The following is a 21017-nucleotide window of genomic DNA, read 5'->3' as shown; positions in this document are numbered from 1 at the left end:
GGAGGCACCAGTGGGCATGCCATAAAAGTCCACCCTCCCAAACCATGTTGTTACGGTTGCCAACTCTGGGTTGGCAAATTCCTGGGGACTGCAGCGCTGCATGGAGCCTGGGGGTGGTGGGGAGGAGAGGGTATAATGCCACAGGGTCCAACTTCCAAAGCAGTCATTTTCTCGACCCCTAGACCGGCAATTAGTTGTATTTTCAGGAGATCTCCAAAGTCCACCTGGAGGTTGGCAATTCTACATGTTCTCCAGGGGAATTGGCCTCTATGGACTGGAGATTAGCTGTAATTCCGGGAGATCTCCAGCCCCCACCTGGGGGTGGCAACCCTGGAAGACAGGGCGGGGAAGGGCTCTGAATCCCGTCCCTTCTCCGCGGCAGCCCTTCAACCGTCATCGAGGAGCTCCAGAGCCCGCCTCAGACTCCCGCTTCGGCCTGGGCCTAGACCGGGCGGGACGGTCTCCATGGCGACGGCGCGGCGTCGCTAGGCCCGAAGCGGCCGCCATGGAGCCTGGGCCTCCCGTGCCTTCGCCGCCGCCGCCCAGCGAGAGCCATGTCGGGCCGCCCCCCGCCGGGGCGACGCTGGTCTTCGCGGGCTCCAGCGAGCGGGACGTGGCGCTGGCCAAGTCCTTCTGGAACTCCGTCACCCTCCAGCCGCCGCTCGAGTCCCGCCTGGGGCCGCGCAGGATGTCGGGCGGCGGCAGCCTGGCCGGCCCCAAGAAGGAGTCCTCCAGCCTCCTCGCCGCCCGCCGCTCCCACCTGGACACCCGTGAGGACGCAGGCGGCGGCGGGCCCCTGAGCGAGTGCAGAGGGCCTCTTTCCATTGCCTGCGGAGCAAGCCCTTCCCGTCTCTGGCACAAGGACCTAGTAATAGGGGGCAGACAGTGCCCCTGAGCGAGTGCAGAGGGCCACTTTCCCATGCCAGCAGAGCACCCCCTTCTCACCTCTGGCACAAGGACCTATTAATAGGGGGGAGGCAGTGCCCCTGAGCCAGCGCAGAGGGCCTTTTCCCCATGCCAGCAGAGCACCTCCTTCTCATCTCTGGCACAAAAGATTTATTAATGGGTGGTCCCTGAGCAAGTGCAGAATGCCTTTCCCCAGCCTGTGGGGTAACCTTGGCCTGCTAGGTCCTCCTCTCATGGCAAGCCTTAGGTTGGAAAGGGCTTCCGCATCGTAGCATTTCCAGGTGCCTGTAGAAATATGAACTCTTTTTGGTAGTGAGCATAGCTTTGCAATCGTTATTCTCAGTTACGCCAATGACAACCATACCTTGAAGGGCAGGACATAGGGTTGCCAGCTCCAGGCTGGGAAATTCCTGAAGATTTGGGAGTGGAGCCTGGAGAGGTGGGGCTTGGGGAGGGACCTCAACAGGATGTAATGTAGAGCTCACCCTGTAAAGCAGGCTTTTTCTCCAGGGGACCTGAACTCTTACGGCCTGCGGATCAGTTGTAATTTCTGGAGATCTTCAGCCCCCACCTGGAAGCTGGTGACCCTAGCAGGAGTATTGCTCCCACGTTGCAGCTGAGTCTGAGGGAGAGGCTTAGGCAGATGGAGAATGATCTGGGGGCCTTGGTTCAGTGGTGGGGGGTGCGCCAAATCTCGTGAGACTCATGTTCTCCCTTTCCCATGTCAGCTCTGATCCTATCTCCCTTTAGTAAACCTCTGGGCGGGGCAGGAGGTGCCTTCTTGTTTTGCCTCATAACCTTTGAGGAGCCACCCTTCTCTCGCTCTGCCCTTTCCCATGTCCCCATCTTGTGTGTGTCAACTATTCTGTTCAGATGTGTCTGGAGGTAGTGAGCAGCCCCTGGACCCCCCCCCCCCGCCCCAGCAAGCTGGGAACCCCCAATTTCCACTCATCATCTGGAGTCCTGTTGAGAAGTCCTTAGTTAAACTGGAAGGGATCTGCACCCCCTAGCGTGTCCTTTTTTCTTGGACGGCTTTATTTTCTTGGGTTACAAACACATGCACACGTTTCATATTTCTTGTATGGAAATCAAGAGGTGAATTCTGGCTGGAAAGGAAGTTCACCCTGTAGGGATTCCTGGATATTAGTGGGACACTGGCTCTGTGTTTGTGAACTTAGACATGGGTAACGGTCAGTTCTGGTGAAACAACGAGGGTGAGAATTTGAAATAGGGAGGACTTGAACGTCTTTAAGTTCCTAAGATTTTCTTTCTTCTTTTTCTTTGTAGAGAAAAGTAGTCCTCTTGCTCAGCCATCAGCAACTAGCAGTAAGTATCTGGCTTTGTTTTAGTAAAAATATTGATGGAGATTTTTAGCCCCTGGTGAATATTTACCGCAATGCAGGGCTTTTTTTCTGGGAAAAGAGGTGGTGGAACTCAGTGGGTTGCCCTTGGAGAAAATGTCACATGGCTGGTGGCCCTGCCCCCTGATCTCCAGGCAGAGGGGAGTTGAGATTGCCCTCCAGGCCGCTCAGTAGTACGGACGGCAATCTAAGCTCCCCTCTGTCTGGAGATCAGGGGGCGGGGCCACCAGCCATGTGACCATTTTCAAGAGGTTCCGGAACTGTTCCACCACGTTCCCGCTGAAAAAAAGCCCTGCCGCAATGAAAGTTGAAGACAAATCAGTGGTGCCTTGACGTTCCTGTATGAGTGGTTCCTTTTCCTCATTGTTCCCTAGTACTATTGAGTTCCACTATAAAGCCTCATCTGTCCTTGCAATAGTAGAATAGACTACTGTTTCAGGCTACAGGTGAGCAGGGGGCTTACCATTATGTCAAAACCAGTTCCCGGCAAGTAGAAAACTTTCCAAAAGGAAAGGGCAGAGCTAGAAGCTCTCTCCCTGATTTGCCAGTTTTCTTCTTGCAGGGAATTTTAACAACAACAGACAGTCAAAAATAGCATCTCCCGCCTGATGTCTGATGCACTTCCTTTTGTCACTTTCTTCCCGCTGCTGCTTGCACAAGCCAAGACAGTTCTTCCTTTAAGTTCGTTGCTTGCCCTGTCTTTTGCCTAGCTTTTGAACCATCACTGATTTTATGTAGTAAAATAACTTCAATATTTTTGAATTATTCCCAAGTATTTTTGAATTATTTAATAAAATAGTTTCTCTTACTGCATTTTTGTTTTTCTTTCCTTAAGGAAAGGTAGAAGCAGAAACCCAGGGAGATCCTGAACCTGAGACAGTGGACGATGAAAAAGCGTTGTACCTTCAGAAGGTGTGATTTGCTGGGTGCCCCAATGAAAATATGATGAGTTTTTCATCGCGTTAGGGGAGGGGATTTTCTTTTTCTGAAATCCAGTCTTTAGATATAGCCATTGATTCCTTTTAATTCTTTTTTTTCTGTTTGCAAAGAGGGATTTCACTCTCTCTGACAGAAATCCATGCACCCTTCTGTAACTTCAGTCCTTGCAATTGTTTTATGCTACATGTCATAGGGTAGTGCTCTAGCCAGAAGACAGGAAGGTTTGGGAAGATACTGCCTGCCTTTGAGCATCTATAGCGTGAAATTTTGTAGAACCTCCTTTCCTGCCCCTCTTCTCTTTGGATATATTTTTAACAAAAAGGAATTGATTCAAAACTGTTTCAGGTGGGTAGCCCTGTTGGTCTGTAGTAGAAGAGTAACATTTAGGTCCAGTAGCATGTGAGAGACCAACTAGATTTCCAGAGTATGAGTTTGATGAAGGGAGTTTGACTCTTGAAAGCTCAAACCTAGTTGGTCTCTAAGGTGTTACTGGACCCAAATCTTGATTAAAAAGAGACTCCAAATTCCTAAAAAAGAGGGAAAGAAATGGATTGTTGAATTTCGGGGAGAAATTGGGTAAAGAAGAATTAAGACATCTTCTGTTAACAGTGCTAGTTTTTGATCATTCTTACTATGGCAAAACTTTTCTTGAAGATGATGTGAATTTAGGGACATCGACATACATAAGAAAGAAGCAGACTTTTTTATATTGTAGAGAGTTTCATTCCCTTGTAGAGAGCAATCATTCCAAGCCCTGAAATGCATCCTGCTTTTTAGCATCCCTGCTCTAGAAGGTTTTCTGTCTGATTATCTGTTTCAGGAAGGGAATGGAGATAATTAAATTGCATTGTAAATCTGAGCGAGAGGAGGAGATTCTGGACTTTAGGAACATTAATTTGAAGAGAGCAAGTACTTTGACATTTCTGCCTCGGTGGTGTACTGAATTATAAGGAAGCAAATGCTTTAATTGCTGTATCAGATAGATTGAGGTTGGGGCAACTTCTGTATTCTTCAGAGGTGGCTTATTCTCCAGAAATGTACTGTGCTAGACAAGACTGCCGCTGCCTAGCAATACGAATGTTGCTGTTTTGGATTCTTTGCTATTCCGCCTCTGTCGTACGAGCCCCGTGGCACAGAGTGGTAAGCAGCATTACTGCAGCCTAAGCTCTGGTCACAACCTGAGTTGGATCCTGGCAGAAGCCGGGTTCAAGTAGCCCAAAGACAAAATATCCTGTGTAAACTTACTAATCAGCCTGTTAGAGTGCATATATAGAGTATTTTAATCACAATTCACAAAACATTTTAAATTCACAGTAGAACTTTTCAGTATACAAAAATGGTCTTTCAGGTACTCAAACCCACAATTGGAGTGATAATTTATACAATCAAAAAGAGTCCAGTAGCACCTTTAAGACTAACCAACTTTATCGTAGCATAAGCTTTAAGAAGAAACTGGTCAGATATATAGGTGGAGAGGGGAGGGCGGAGTAGATGCAAACAGTAGCTTCTGATATGGAAGCTACCAGTGGGAGAACATTTCAGTCTACCAGGACATTCCATCAAGGACTTAAAGGTCACTGTAGTTCAACAGAAACCTTTCAAGAACAAAATCCAGCGGGAAGCTGCTGAATTGGAATTCATATGTAAATTTGACTCAGTCAAGCTGGGATTGAATAGAGACTATGAATGGTTATCTCATTATCAGAAGTAACTGACTTCCTTAACAGAAGCAAACTGATCTCTGTATCAGAAGCTACTGTTTGCATCTACTCTGCCCTCCCCTCTCCACCTATATATCTGACCAGTTTCTTCTTGCCCTCCATGCATCTGACGAAGAGAACTGTGATTCTCGAAAGCTTATGCTACAATAAAGTTGGTTAGTCTTAAAGGTGCTACTGGACTCTTTTTGATTTTGCTACTACAGACTAACACGGCTAACTCCTCTGTATCTATAATTTATACCAGTGCTACAAGACAACAGACCCTGAAACATTCAATAAATACAACACATAAAGGGCTAGTGCTAAAGTGCTATTAAATGTATATGTTATTGCACACCCCTTATAAAGTGCAAATGCAAACTTAGCACTACAAAACCATTCAGTGTAATATACACAGGTCATATGCACTATGTATCCAAATAGGAAAAGAGTCCAAGAAGTATTTACTTCAACAGAGACCGCTCCAAGTGGCTGTGACAAGTTCCAGAATGTTGATTATCGTCCTCTGATGGGTTGTCTAGATCATATTTAATCCCGTTTCAAATTCCATCTTTCTCAAAGAGTACACAGTCAAAACTTCCATTCAAAACAATATTTGTCATAAACCAATTGGCACCTTCATGTAGTAACATCCACTACATCTGCGTTACTCTCTTTGCTTAGATAGGGTTTAGGTAGCCGGTTCAAGGTTGACTCAGCCTTCCATCCTACCGAGGTTGGAAAGTCTGCCAAGAAAACACTGTGCGTCTTCCCATGGGTCGGTAAGGACTCGGTGCTTGCACAGGGGACTACCTTTACCTCGTTGTGGGAAGCGCAAAGACATAGAAGACCAGTTTGCAGCTACTGGAAACATAAATAAGTCATCTCTGATTTCTGATCTCCATGCAAACATTTGCCTTGCACTTCCAAGCATATTTTTGAAAACTTAATGGCTGGAAACTTGCTTCTTTTTTCTCCATTTCTCTTTTTAAATAAGAGCTGAGATTCTGAGGAAGCTCCGTTCATGCCCCCCGCCCCCGCTTCTTTCCACCCCGTCTCTGCTCTTGCATGAAGTCTTCTCCTATGGTATAAGCACAGGTTCTGTTCATATAAACATTCAGGCCTAGCTGAGGCATTATATTTAAAACCCCAAGAAAGCAATAACATGAGAATGTGGAATTGCTGTCCCTTGCATGTAGTTCTTGAAAACGTTTTGTTTGGACGTGAGACTGTGGGCAAGCTTTTCCCAATTCTCAGTTGAGTTAAAGATGCAATTGTAAACGTTTGTATCAGAAAATCCCATTGAACTCAGCGGAATTTAGAGGCAAACTGCACAGTACATTTATTTATTTATTTACATTATTTATAGTCTGCCTTTCTCTCAGAAACTCAAGGCTGGTTAAATCATGCAAGTCAATATGATCTACAGCTGAGACAGCCAGTAAACAATTCAATAAGGTTTGGAATGGATTGTGTAAAATTTGAAAAGAAGCAGAAATCTGATACAGAGCAAAAGCAATGCTGATCAAGCACAAGCAATTTAACAGGATGTGTTAAACGATGTGTAAATTACCTAGTAGAACTTACAGTAACAAACAGTACGCAGTAGTATAGTCTACAGTCCCTGTCCCTTTGCCAAAGAATCTCTCTGAACCATTTCCTTAAAGTACACTCCTCCTACCCATGTACAAAAACCTTCCTGAACAATTCAGTTTTGCATTGTTTGTGGAAAGCCAGGTGAGTGGGAGCCTTCCTGACTTCTTCAGGCAGGCTATTCCCTAAGGTGGCTCGCAATGGTTAAAACACCCACCCACTGCCAGACTGCCACTGCCCATCATTCTGAAAGATCCTCTGTCAGTCCTTTAAAGGCAAACAACTCAGAATAAAAATTACGTGATGGCCACTTACAAGGCAAAAAAGCAAAAACTTGGATGCGTCCGTCAATTCCGTCAGGTCTTTTCATTACATGAAACGTTTCACAAAAATAATTCAAGAAAGACACCATTTGGGTCCATGTTGATAAAAGTCAATCCCTGGCCGTATTATCCAGATTCTTGGCCTCCCCCGCCTCCCATTGGGGCTAGCATGAGCTGAAGTATTGATTTTACTGGAGAAACAGCTTCCCGGACCCTAGTGCCGTGGCTGCTATCCAAATTAGAGGTGGTCTGCTGCTTTCTAATATTTTAAATTTTTATCGCCCCCGTCCTCCACAGAGCTCAGAGCAGTATAAACAGTTCTCCCCTCCCTTTTATCTTCACATCAGCTTTATGAGGCAGGTTAAGCCGAGAGAGAGAGAGAGAGAGAGAGAGACTGACCTAAAGCCACTCAGTGAGCCCTAGGCTAGCACTAACTACACCGCACTGGCTTTCCTCAGGAAATGCAATCACAGCCTTCTTACAAAATGTACAATTTGGCCCTTATTTCCAAATAAACATGCAGAGGACTGTGATGTTCAAGTCTAGCTGTCAAATCCAAAAGATAATTTCTTCAAGCTGGGATGTTCAAGTCAACACAAAATCTGATGGAATTCCGGTTGAAACCTCACCTCGGCTTTCCACTGACACGCTTGAGAGTGTCTGCCAGTTCCCATCTCATGGGGTATTTTGGCCGGACTGATGCAATATGGACTGCTGCCGAGAATTCTATGTTCACTGAATTTTATGCTTTCTTTTAAGTGTGATTTTATTGTCATCTATGACATGGGATGTTATCCTCTCTGAGCCCGCTTGTGGGAAGAGCAGACTATAAATTTAATAAAAATAATAATAATAGGCATCTGGTTAGAATATATTTTGCATAAATATGGTTCTCTGAAAACAAAGATGCATTTGTAGCTGCTGGATCGGGTTCTTTGTAAAGGAGCAAAATAGCACTTGATAGGAAAAGCCACTGGAAGTTCCAAGTCTACCCCGTGGCCGTCAAGGGCCGTCATTTGTAGTAGAGTATGCAAATGACTGCCTGAGTATGCATGGACACAGTGCAGCCCACAAAAGCTTTTCATTTGGTCCTCAAGCTGTTTTAACGACTTGGGGGGGGCGGTAATATTGGCCTTCTGGACAGCAGTGCTGGGTAGCAGGCCAATGCTCCTGATTGTTAAACAGCTGGAGGGCCATTAAGAGCGGAAGAGTGGGTGAGAAGGTCACATCTTGGGTCTGTGCTCACTTTCGAGGACTCTGAGATGCGTACCAGTGGTCCTAGCAACAGGGAGAGCTGACATTGAATTGGAGCTCTCAAAAGTGAGCAGAGAACCAGATGTAGCCCTCAGGTTGAAAAAATGCCCACCCTGATTTACGGGGATTATACAAAATGGGGGACCAATCTGGCAGAGCATCTCAGGAAGAGATGGATGGCAGAATTGCAGAAGGATGGAGGAAGCAACGCTCCGTGTCTGCTCCAGAAGCACCACTGATGTCAGTTGTAGTCTCACCAGGGCTGTATTGTTTATGGCGCTGCAGCTGATATAACGGGAAATTGACCCCATATACATATCATATATATCTTGGTGGAGAAATACCTCATTTTCTCTTTGCTAATTAACTCCTGAAGCACACTGTAGGACTGAGCAACTTTGGAATCCTCATGCCCTGCTGCATTCATTTATCGTTAAGCTGATTAACAGGAGGGAAGGAAGTGGGATACTCTAGCTAAATCAAGTAAAACTCAGATGTTGTACTAATTCTAACCTATAATTAGAAAGCATTTCCCTAAGTTTAGTAAAAATTTAGATTTCTCCCCCTTTTATTGAAAACGAAAAGCTTTATGTCTAGAGCCTGGGAAAGGAGCCAGCTTCAAGATGTCTTTAGGAGGGGCTCGAAATTGCTGAGGTTTGCAGCTGTTTCTTGCAAGCCAGCATGCCTCCTTACTGCAATTAATAACCATATAATGGATTTAATCCCGCACTATCCATTAAAGCTATCTCATGGAAATCAAATTAGTGGGAGAAGAGGCTCTGTTCACTGGATACGCCATTGTTGTGTTATTTTGTTAAATAATTCTGCAACAGAGATGAGATCAACTTGATGCCGCTTTGCACCTCATACAGTCATCTGCAGGTCTGGTTCATTTCAACTAGAAAATCATTCTATAGAATCACATATTAAGCAAACCTACCTAGCAGTGCTGTTGTGACAGGGATGTATTGCAACACCCACCTTTCCACATGGCTCTGCGTACATGGCTCTGTGTACATAAGAAATGTACATAAGAGATTATATACACACACACATATATATATACATATACACACACACACACACACATACATATATATATATATATACACACACACATATACATACACAAATATTGTGTATTACAAGCCTTGAGTAACACATGAAAGAGAAGGAGTAGAAGAGAAATGCACTAAATTCCTCGTAAACATCTTGTTATGCGTAAGAACACATTCTGTTACTGGTTGAACGTTTATAAAACTCGATTTGCTGACATAGCATCACAAGAATGAATTCATTTCCCTTTTTCTTGCACTTGAGAGTTTTCCAAGCTATTCTTTCCAAGTAACTCCCAGAACAAAAAAGGCAAAATTCTGGCTCAGTGTAGCCTTTTCTGCTTATGAAACCGTATTGGGAGGGCTGTTGCACCAGTGTGAATCCCAAGAAGTACAGCCATGGCACTCTGGGAGAAATCTCGATTCCATTTTGTCCAGAGGAACCATCATTCTTCTGGCCCTACAGAGAAACTTTGCAGCCAGCCAATCCTGCTTTCTTTGTGCTGTGTCTTAGGATGGGGTTGCTTGCAGGGCTGGTTTTCAGTTTCACTGATGCTCTAATGCGCAAAAGAAAAGAGGGCTTATAAATACTTTAAATAAATAGAGTATGTTTGTGTGTTTAAAACATTTCACGTGCATTATTTGGTAATCTTTACAACCGCACTGTGTGGTCGAGTTCTGAAGCAGAAAGACTTGACTGAGGCCAGCTTGTGACTCCTTAGCAGTGGGGATATGAGAACTGTGGATTATGTATAGCTTGTTGTCTTAGCTGCTACACCCAGTACTCCTTAGGTGGTGGACTGTTGAGTTTGAGTGAGTGGTGGAATTGGGGGAGGGGTCACCCACAATCACTTTGCTTAAATACTAACACACAGGTTGTGAGCTGAACAGAATCACATCAAAACAGCTTCATTGCCACACTGTGGGATGGAATAAGCTCGTGTGAAAGGGTCCCTGATGGTTTCCCCTGCACTTCTCTATTGCTTGTTGTTCCCTTACAGGCGAAGCGGAGAGACGAAATCATAGCTTTACTGAAGAAACAAAGGGAAGAGAGGATCATGGTGAGATGGAGTATTTCTGTTTTCCTAATGCATCTCTGTCTTGAGGGACATCTGGGTGGAGCAGGGGGCGGGGGCCAAGTTATGGAATACATCACGATAACTAGCTGGAGTTGCATACATACTCACGAACCAGAGTACCATTTTCTCCAATATAAACTGGCCCATCAGCTGAGATTATCACCTGAGGCCCATTTGCTATGTGCAGAAGTTAGGCAGGTGGCTACACCTGTCATGGCACCCCAGTTACGGCAGTCCACCTGGTACCTTCCCTACTACGTTTCTGGTGCCAGGTGAAGATGGTCCCACTCATCAGTCTTTGGGTGTTTGTTTAGTTATGCTGTAAATTGTAGGTGAGTGGGTTTTTCTTTTTCATTTTTATTCACAAAATCTTATTTCGCCTTCTGCTTTGTTTTTATCACTACCTTCTGTCCTGTTTCAAATTTGTTCTTTAAAGACTACTGTTGTCAAGTGTCTTGAATACATTTGTAGAGAAGCGATAGTGTAGTGATTGATTGATTGATTAGATTTTTAGCCTGCCCTCCCCGCAAGGAGGCTCAGGGCGGGTTACAATAATAAATAAATTACAATAAATAAAACCAATAAAATATATCTCATTACCAACATGGATTTCAGCATTCCAGGTGGTGCACCCTTCCCCCCGTCCCTGCCCATCATACACAAGGGAAGAAAAGGGTGGAGGTGTGGGTTGGTGAAACTCTTAACTCCTCAAGCATAGGGACGTAGGTGGACCATATGCTTCCCCCCAGTGGCAGGAGACCAGCAGGGAGGCTAATTAAATGGATCCAGTGCTGGCCTCAACCATATGCCTGGCGGAACATCTCCGTCTTACAGGCCCACCGAAAAGATACAAGATCTTGGCAGGCCCGAGTGTCTTCCGACAGAGATTCCCAGCAGGTTGGGGCCAGGACAGAAAATGTCCTGGCCCTGGTCGAGGCCAGCCGAGCCTCCCTGGGGCCAGGGACTACCAGTAGGTGTTTACCTAGTATTTTAAATGCAACAGGTAAAATGGTTAGCACTGGTAGGATATGGCAAAGGAGGCCAGTCTGGAAGCTGCAGATACTGGGATGAGACGTGGCAGTGAGTGAATAAGGGCTCTGTCTAAAGCAACCTATTCCTTTCTTTCTCAGAAAGAAGCAGTTTCTCGTCCACATAAACCAAAGATAAAAATGGAAGAAAGGTAATGGATTTCACCACACTAGTAGCTTTATTCCTTGTTTCAGCCCTCGCGTAAGCGCATCATTCTTATCGTTTTGAACACATGGAATCTTCCCAGCATTTCCTTGCCTCCAGGTCACTGTGGCGTGTTCCATACTACTGGAAGCTAAAGATGGAACAGCCAGAGGTTTTGGTTTGGAACATCTGTATCTGTTGATGTGTTTAGGGCAACTTCATATGTTGCAGATGAAGCAGGCAGGCATTCAAAGCATTTGCATGAAGCGCCTTCTACTCTGTAATGTGTGAAGAGCTTCTCAGATGGTCTTCTTCCTTCTTTGGAAGAGAATAATAGAAACTTCTGATGGGACTGTACAAGATTAAAGAAGATAGACCAGTGTTACTCACTCCACAGCTCATGGAGAGCCACATTTGCAATTACCATCAACCTGAAGAGCCGCATGACTACTGTACCCCCTTTGTAACACGTACACACACACACGTAGCACAGTGGTTAAGTGGTTCGGCTGCGAATCAGCACTCTACTGGCTCGAATCCCACTACTGCCATGAGCTCAGTAGGTGGCCTTGGGTAAGCCACTCCTCTCAGCCCCAGCTCGTCAGCTGCATTGTGGAGATAATAATAACACTAACTTGTTCACTGCTCTGAGTGGGGCACTAATCTGTCTAGAACAGGGTATATAAGCACAGTTGTTATATAAGTGTTAATACTAAATGTATAATTATAACCATTTTAATTCCCAGAGTACCTATGAGCCTATAGGGTGGTCTCCCCCTACAAGTGCGAAGCCATAGCTAGTCCTCGTGTATCTGGAGTGAGCGGAAGGATTTGCAAATCAGACTTATAACACAAAACAGCGTGCAAGCTTTCAGGTTCTCCAGAACTCTTTATTTGGCTGGATATTAAAAAACAAATGCTTCCATGTGTTACAAGTACCCTTCAAATTAAACTTTAATGTTGCAAGAAAGAGGGTGGTTTGAAACTCTCTCCCTGCTAAGAGGGAACCACCAACCAACCTCAACCCCCACTGGGCAACAGCCGTACCCACTTTCTTGAAGCGTGGCATGTTGGGGACTGGTACCCAGAAGAGCCACAGGTGGCATGTCAAAGAACCACATGGCTCTCGAGTGACACATTCTTCAACTGCAGTCCCCGTGTTAATAACTGCAAAAATCCAGCTCATTGTTTCACTTTCTGTGTGAAGGGGGGCGGGGGGCTGGCTGTTGCCTGTGGCTTGCTGCCAGCTACCACGGGTCAGAGGGGGCCTTCAATCTGACTTGTGCTTGCAGAGAAGCTTCCTGTCTGGCTGTCAATTGCAGCCTCCCAAGTGATGCACTCGTCATTCCTTTTTTTTGCACTGGGGCATCTGTAAAAACATCCTGCCTTGGTCTGTATTGGACAGGGAGCAGAGGAGATTCTAATCTGCAGGCTGAGCAGAGACACAAGTTGAAGGTCACATAGCTGTTGATTTCAGACACTAACAAAACAAAGCGGCGTCGGCCTTCAACAGCAGCAGAGGCATTTGTGTCCCTCCTGTGAATAGTTTTCCCTAGAACGCAAAACACAGCTTGAAGTGTCTAATCCTGATCTTTCAGCAAAAACATCTAATGTTTTGAAGAGTGAGAGGAGAGTAAGCATTGCTGTACCAAATGAAACGCTTTCATTATTTCTTCCAGTGCTTCAAACGTGATAAAATGGGCACACAGGCTATCAGCAGTTAGCTTTATAAGTCACCGTAAGTTGGAAGCGACTATAACACACATTATAACGTCTGCCAACAGGCCTTAAATTGAGCAATGGGGGTAAAGAATAAAGCCATGAGAGTTCGGTAGCCATATTTGAAAAACTCCGTCCTTGGAAAAGCTGATCTAGCATCTTACAATCCTTAACTCAGCAATTTCTTCTTTTTTAATGTGTTAATTGACAGCATTTTTCTCAGGCATGACAACTTATGACCCACGGGGAAGCAGAATTCTGACCTAGCTTGTTAGATTATTAAAAGCTGTTTTTAAAATGTTGGCATACCTTCTGCTCTCTGTTAGCATATGGAATCTTGTAGGCTTCTACAAACTTGCTTCAAGTCTTACACATGGGTGACCCGATCCATTACAGCGTTTCACAGTAGAACGGGTGCATGTCTCCCGCCTTTGTGGTTTCCTGCTTTGAAGCACTGTGATAGTGACATTTTCCATGCAGGTTATTTAGCTCGAGTCTTGTTTGATGCTATTGTGAAGTGGGTTTTTTCCCTGCTTCCCCAACATACTTAAAATTAGCTGGAGAGAGGTCTGTTCCTTAGCAGAGCAGTAATTTCCGAGGGTGGCAGCAGTGACGGGGGTGAGCTGGCGATACACTGTGAGATGTTTGTCAGTATGTTCAGCATGCAGGCAAAGAAGAGTATAGCCAGCACTTGGCCCCAGAATAAAAAGAGAACTCTGGTGGTACATCCTTTTTATATTTTGGGAATTATACTGGGGTGGGATCGAGTAGCTTCCCTGCCTCAGTCTCCTGATGGCAGCCACCCTGCCTTGCCCCACCATAGGGGCTTTTCCTGTTTTTTTTTAAATCAGCAATTGAATATCATTATAACAATCTGCACATCAAGATCTCTGAATCCCCAGCTTTCATTTTTTTAAAAAATCTCTAGTGCCTTGCGTGCCACGGAGGAATTGGATGTCGTCTTCCATCAAAATGCTATTTATGATCCGCGTGCCAGTGGCTCCATCCTCTTTTGTCTGTTCTGTGTGTCTCACTGGTCATGCCCCAGCAGCGCTTAGCTGCATCCTCTGACTAAATATAGCAAAGACGGAGTTCATTTCCTGCTCAACTCTTCCCCTTCCCTGCTCTACTCATGAAAAAGGCCTTCATCTCCATGGTGCTCAAACCCAACAGCAAGGAAAACAGAGTGCATCCACACAGGGGTAAGCTTACGGCCATCAGAACAAAGAGCTTTCTGACAATGTGGATTGGGGCCGACTGGTGCTCTTGTTCAGCGCTGGTCACTTGGACCCATTTTTGCAGAAGTTCCCTTGCTTTTCCGGTCCATCTTGCATGACCAGTGAACTGTCTATATTCTGAATCCTTCGAATCCATGCTGTTGGAAAAAAATGGGTTAAAATAGTTTAAAATCAGAGTTGCAGTGGATCTTGAATCAATAGTCAGGTGCCTGTTTGCTTTTAAAAACAGTATACTTCTAAAGGAAAAAGGTACACAGGGTTCCTACAAAATAAGAAACTCTATAAGCTACATCTCGACACTATGGAGTACAAACTTAAAAAGCATGAACAATGGAGATTCTTGTTCGTTTGTCCTTTTGGGAAGGAAGTCACCTGACCTATTGACCAATAAGAGTTTACAAACACATCTCAGTTTCCCGGCTTTGCAATGGATAAAGACTATTGGCTCTGTGCCAGGTTTTCTTCCAGGTCAACACAAACAATAGAAACACTAGGTAAACACATTAACCCCATAATGACTGAATGTCAGACCTTGCAACATATATTCCAACACATACAACATTCTGTTACCCTGAATCTCTGGAGCAATTCCTAATTATTCTCCTGTGGAAGTCTTTATAGAATCCTGCCCCCTCCCCACCTCCACTATTCAGAGGGCTATTTTTCATGGCTGCGTTAAGCGTTTTTTTTAAATAGTGTATCTCCTGCAGTCACATCCAGTATTACCCTAAGTTACAGGGCCAAACTACCCATTCAGGTTTTCATCAAGTTGGGTCTGCAGCAACGAGAAATGTCTTTAAAATAAAGGAGAGCCCAGATGGGCTGAGAACACCCCACTGAGGGAGGAAGAGTTCTTGCCTCCCCTACCCCGAGCTTTCCCTCGTGGAAGCCGTGCTGGGGGGGGGGGGGCGCGTTATTTCCCATTTTTGCTGCTCCATATTGAGTATTCTATGCACGTGGAGCAACAAAATGGGGAAATAACTCATTGGCACTGTTTCCTTGTGGGAAAACAACTTCAGGGGGCAGAAACTCTTGTTCCCCTCCAATGGCATTCTGAACCTGTTTGGGCTCTCTTTTATTTTTTAAAAGTTATTCCCTGCAGATGTTGTGCGACTGCTGGGAACCTGAGTTGGGTTAAAAACCCAAACTTAATAAAATCCTGAACGTGTAGTTTGGCACACAGAATTATGCATTCAAGACTTAGGTGAAATCCATGGTATTTCTGCAGTATGACTCCCCACCACACCTGCTCCCCATAGTGCCTTTCATTGTATGGTGGCTCTTGCCTCCCCTGTACCCTCTCTCCTCCTCTATGTGTTTCCAAGGACTACAATTCATGTATTGCGTTTCAGCTTACAATCACAAAGTGGAGCATGCAAGAAACGCAGAACAATGTTGTAAAACGGAATACAATCTTAAGTGTCCTGCACATGCTCTAATGAAATGCACGGGAATTGCACAAGAATACATTGGCCAAGGGAACGAGCAGTTGCTGGATTAGCGCCCATCTCTTGGCCTCAGGCCTCATCTGGAGTACTGGGATAATATCACTGGGCCATTCGCAGGGCTTTTTCAGGGATCGCTGGGATAAAGTATTCGCTAATCACTTTGAACGCTCAGTATTAAACTTTAATATTTATGCACAATGTGTTTCTAAGTTGATTGCACTGAAATCAGCAGGATTAATTAAACCAGCATTTACAGCCACTGAATTGGTATCTTGAATGTGTTTTCTCTTGTTTTTCAGCAAGTTAAAGGTATCGGAATCTGATGTGGAAGATCAAGAAAGTGTCAAAGCATTAATTTGAACAATAGCATCCAAGCGAGCATCTTAAAGAGAGAAGCATTTGTCCCTTCCCTTCAGAATCCCTTGTCATGTTACACTTTGGCTCTGAAGGCATGCAGGCCTTGTGACTTCCCCGCCGAACTCTTGCCCTAGACAGCCAGAGTCGAGCGTGCTGCAGCCGAAGCTAATGGAATCTTTGATTCAGCTGACAGATTTCTTGGTCCCTGGAGTCAAACAAGATACAGTAAGAAATGTTAAAAGAGAATGAAACTGATTTTGAAATACAAATCTTCATTATGCATATTGAAACGTGGTGTTATTTTGTGAAAAGACCACACCCCCAGAGGAAAGCCCAGAGGCAGGTGAACAGGGCGCATTTGGTTAGAGTGCTGAGAATGATCTGGGAGACCCAGGTTCAAATCTGCACTCTGCCACTGAAGCTTAGGCCAGTTGCAAACCCTCCACCTAACCTACCTCATAGGGTTGTTGTGGGGACGGAGTGGAGTTGAGACTGATGTAAGCCACTCTGGGGTCCCCGCTGGGGAGAAAGGCGGGGTATAAATGAAATAAAAAAATAGTAAGTCATAGGACTGTTGAGCTCTGGGTCAAATCCCCATGCTCCTGTGAAGCTCCGTGGGTGACCTTAGACCTGTTACTCTCTCACAGCCTGGTCTTCCTCGCAGCGTTGCTGTGTGGATAAAATGGGGTGAGTGGAACAATTGTGTATGCTACCCTGCAATTGTTAGGTGAGAGCAAAGCAAATAAAATACACCCCAGTTGGGGTGACAGTGATAAGCATATCTGTAGTCCATGCAAAAAGTCCTAAGCTCAATCTTCAGAGGCTCCAATTAAAAGGATAGAGTAGAAGACGATGTGAAAGACCTCTGCCTGAGATCCTGGAGAGCCACTGCCAGTCAGATTAGACAGTACTGGCTTTGATGGGCCTTAGGGCTGAATCAGAATAAGACAGGTTCAGGGGTTCAAATAGGGTAAAGGTAGTCCCCTGTGCAAGCACCAAGTCATTACTGGCCCATGGGGGACGTCGCATCATGACGTTTTCTTGGCAGACTTTTTGTTATGGGGTGGTTTGCCATTGCCTTCCCCAGTCATCTACACTTTACCCCCAGGAAACTGGGTACTCATTTTACCGACCTCAGAAGGATGGAAGGCTGAGTCAACCTTGAGCCGGTCATCTGAACCCAGCTTCCACCAGGATCGAACTCAAGTTGTGAGCAGAGCTTGGGCTGCAGTACTGTAGCTTACCACTCTGCGCCACTGGGCAGGTTCAAATAATGCACCTTTAAGAAAGTGTCTCTCCACCAGACCAGGATGATACACGTCCACTCAGTCACATGGAAATAGTCATTCTTCTAAGAGCAGATTTTAATTAATTACTCTCTCTGACAATCCACGATAATCTAGTGAGTTTTACTGGAACTCACCACTTCAGTGCTACACTTCTTCTAGATCTGCGTACAGAGCATGCAGATGTTCCATTAAACGGAAGGAGAAAAAGCTACTGTCCATCATATGCAAAGCATTCCTCATAATATGTATGTACAATTCTTTCCTTTTAGCAATCCATCAATGCTGATTCGTGAGCAACTGAGGCTGAGAGCATACTTTGAAGGGACGGCTTGTAAAATTACACTTCTTTGTCTCTCTGCTATCAAAATGGCTGTGCAATTAATTCGTTAAAAGGAAGAGTTAAGTTTCTTCTCTTGGATGCTAGGCTTCTAATCTGTTCTATTAAAAATATCTGTCACAAGGTCTGTGTTAATGCAAGACTTTTAAAGTTTTTGTGTCATGCTTTATCAAAAAGCTTGGCCAGCCTCATAACGCCCACTGCCTATTTCCTGTCAAAATCAGCAGAATTTGAATGAACATTTCAGCCTGTCAGCTTCTGCAGCATGGTCTTTGATCATTTTTGCACATGGGGTTTAGCAGGGGCTGGCAGTGAGTGAGCGGCACTCTATCCCCTGCTCATAATTCAGAATCCTGCCTTGAAAATTGCTGACGGTTCTCGTGCAGCGGTATCTTGATGTTAGCTCTTTGGAGCCATTAGAGAGCAGCCTTCCAAGTAGACTTCCATCTTCATGTGTGAATAGGTGATCAGATCATATAGTATCCCTCTCAGTTGCCTCTGCAATATTACTAAGAGCAAATGCTCATCACTCACTGTTGGCAAAACTAGTAGCAAAAAGTTGTTTGCAGCAGGATTGGTGCAAAAAGAAAATCCAAAATCAAGGACGCTGTGTGCATTATGCCTTCTATTAGGCATGAACCAAAATGAAACAAAACTGTGAGAGCTTTTAAGAACCTGAGTGCCTGCTCAGCATTAAGCAAAGGGATGTTAGCAACAGTAGTTTTAAAATCATGGCCTGAACAGTTTTAAAATCATCGCCCCTCCACCTCTTTTTAATTTTTGTAACATCCAACCAGATGGAGGGTTCTGGTGAATCCAGAAGCTTGCACTGGTTTGTGTCATTTTAGTTAGTCCTCCTAATAAAAGGTATTACGTGCATACATAAGTAGCAACCTGGTACACTTCATCAGAGGTAATCATAAGAGCGCCGAGAGTCCACGAATAACCGAATGGCGAACAAGTGATGCTTGCTTCACAGGGCATGTGTGAATCGCCTCCTTTGGCCTTCACTGCCCGTGCCCTGGGGATGGAATGACTATATTCCATTATTTAAAGCTACAAAGTTGTATAAAATTAGCATCTGAAGTCCACTCAGGCACTGATGCTGTTTGGGTTCTGTCCTTTTCCACAACGGCATCCAGAAACCCTTCCCAAGCCTGGAGGAATGGAAGCTCCTCTGGGGAACCAGGAAGCAGGTGCAGCCCGTACTCCCAACCGTTAGGAAGCAAGCAGGAGAAATGCCAAGTCAGCATTCGGCTATGAGGCGTATTGGTGAAGGGAAGACTTTCTTTCCTGCTGATTTCAGTACTGAAGTCAACAGGAGGTGGCCAACACTGGCACTGCAGGCAGGAGTCTTCCAGGCGACCCCCACTAAGCATGGGTCCATCTTGGTCACAAGAACTGTCACATGGGGGAGAAGCCGAGTGTGCTGGGAGCTGATTTCAGTGCAAAGGCAATGTCTAAGTGGATTCATGAACTTGTGTCCCATTACTGGACCACACCACCTGTAGCGCACTATGAATTAATATCACCACCATCATATATTCTAGTTCTGCAAACTTGGAGGATTCCTCCCAGGTTTGCAGAAAAATCTGGGGGGAAAATCCTTTTTAAAGTACTTGGGGGATTTGAATCCCCCCCCAAACAAAGAGCATTGTCTATGCTTGCTCAGACAGTGTATCTACCACCTCCTCCTCCATTGGCAGTGGAACCCAGGATCTGCACTGGGCGCATCAGTAGCAGAGGCCAAGAGCTATGCCAGATTCAGCAGCAGCTGGGAGTTGCACCAAGCCAGGCAGGGGGGCTCAAAAAGTGGATGTGGCCCAAGCCTCGCTTGACCTCCAAAAGGCCGTACCTAGCAGATGCATGAACAGTTCGGCTGGATGTGAGCTGAATGACCCCTGCACTGCTGGCTAGTACTACCACAGGGGCCAGTTCAAGCTTGCTACTGGGCTCCGACTTCCCAGCCTGCCCTTAAGGAAGAGCCCAAAGCCCCAGAAACTCTGGGCACGGGCGTCTGGCACTGCAGGATGCACTGGGGAGCCAGTTTGGTGTAGTGGTTAAGAGTGCAGGACTCTAATCTGGAGAGCTGGGTTTGATTCCCCACTCCTCCGCTTTGAAGCCAGCTGGGTGACCTTGGGCTAGTCACAGTTCTCTGGAGCTCTCTCAGCCCCACCCACCTCACAGGGTGTTTTGTTGTGGGGATAATAATGACACCACTTTGTAAACCAATCTGAGTGGGCATTAAGTTGTCCTGCAGGGCGGTATATAAATCGAATGTTGTTATTATCCAACCAAGGTCTCATCGGAGCCATATACCAAGAGCAAGATTCAGGTCCAGTAGTGCCTTAGAGACCAACTAGATTTCCAGGGTGTGAGCTTTTCAAAGTCAAAGGTCCCTTTGTCAAGATTCTGGAAAGCTAGAAACTTGGAGGGTCTCTAAAGTCTGTAATTTAAGAGTTAAAGTCCCTTTGTCAGCTACTAGTGGAAAGAGGCAGGAGTCTTTATAATCCAGGCAGATGGGAGCTTGGAGTCTGGAACTCTCATGCCCTGGAAATCTAGTTGGTCTCTATGGTGCCACTGGACTTAGATCCTGACCCTCGAAAGCTCATACCCTGCAAAATCCAGTTGCTCTCTTAAGGTGCTCCTGGACCCTGATCTTGCTCTTCTACTGCAAACCAACAGGGCTACCCACCTGTAAAAGTCATTCTTTTGCATGGGCTTTAAACGGCTGGGCTTGTCTTCGCTCTGCAGGTTGCTGGGCAGTGCTAGGTAGAAGGGGGGTGGGGCGCAAATTCAGATGACCAGAGCTGGATTTGGCCCTTGAAAGCTCGCCCCCTGGAAACCTAGTTGTTCTTTAAGGTGCTCCTGGGCCGGCATCTTGCTCTTCTGCTCCAGACCAAGCCGGCTCCCCACCTGCAGCTATCCCCCAAGAGCACAGCTTCTTCTGCAGCACCGGAGCAAGCCCGGGCTCCAGCAGCACCTGTTGGTCTCGAAGGCGCGACTGGATTCGAAATCTGCCCCTCCCCCGGGAGCGCGTGCGGCGCGCTCCCGCCTGCCGCTGCGCCGTCGAGCCAAGGGCCAGGGCGGCGCCCCCGGGCAGGGTCCTTCGCTGGGTCCGGCCCGCGAGGAGGGCCGTGCCAAGCGCCGCCCTCCCTCCCCGGGCCGGGGGCGGAGCCGGGGGCCGGCCGCGGCTGGCTGCTGGCAGTGCGCTGGGGCTGGGCAGGCCGGCGGGCTGGAGGCGCG

General features: G+C 46.0%; 1 protein-coding gene across 1 annotated transcript; it reads left to right on the top strand.

Annotated features, from left to right (window-relative positions):
• Positions 1-403: 403 nt before the first annotated feature.
• Positions 404-16420, top strand: HOATZ (HOATZ cilia and flagella associated protein). The gene is made up of 6 exons (XM_054998061.1): positions 404-770; positions 2194-2232; positions 3103-3179; positions 10133-10192; positions 11341-11390; positions 16088-16420. The coding sequence occupies exons 1-6, from the start codon at positions 506-508 to the stop codon at positions 16146-16148; spliced, it is 552 nt and encodes a 183-aa protein (XP_054854036.1). The 5' UTR covers positions 404-505; the 3' UTR covers positions 16149-16420.
• Positions 16421-21017: the final 4597 nt, after the last annotated feature.

Source organism: Eublepharis macularius, chromosome 14 (assembly GCF_028583425.1).
Source record: "Eublepharis macularius isolate TG4126 chromosome 14, MPM_Emac_v1.0, whole genome shotgun sequence".
In the NCBI taxonomy this organism is placed as follows: Eukaryota; Metazoa; Chordata; class Lepidosauria; order Squamata; family Eublepharidae; genus Eublepharis; species Eublepharis macularius.
This window is presented reverse-complemented; position numbering and strand designations above follow the sequence as displayed.

What these genes read in the sequence shown, in the direction of transcription:
- HOATZ (XM_054998061.1), top strand. Translation starts at nt 506, where the DNA reads ATGGAGCCTGGGCCTCCCGTGCCTTCGCCGCCGCCGCCCAGCGAGAGC. An exon ending in AAGCGTTGTACCTTCAGAAG is followed by an intron (nt 3,180 to 10,132) that starts GTGTGATTTGCT and finishes GTTCCCTTACAG; the next exon opens with GCGAAGCGGAGAGACGAAAT. An exon ending in AAGATAAAAATGGAAGAAAG is followed by an intron (nt 11,391 to 16,087) that starts GTAATGGATTTC and finishes CTTGTTTTTCAG; the next exon opens with CAAGTTAAAGGTATCGGAAT.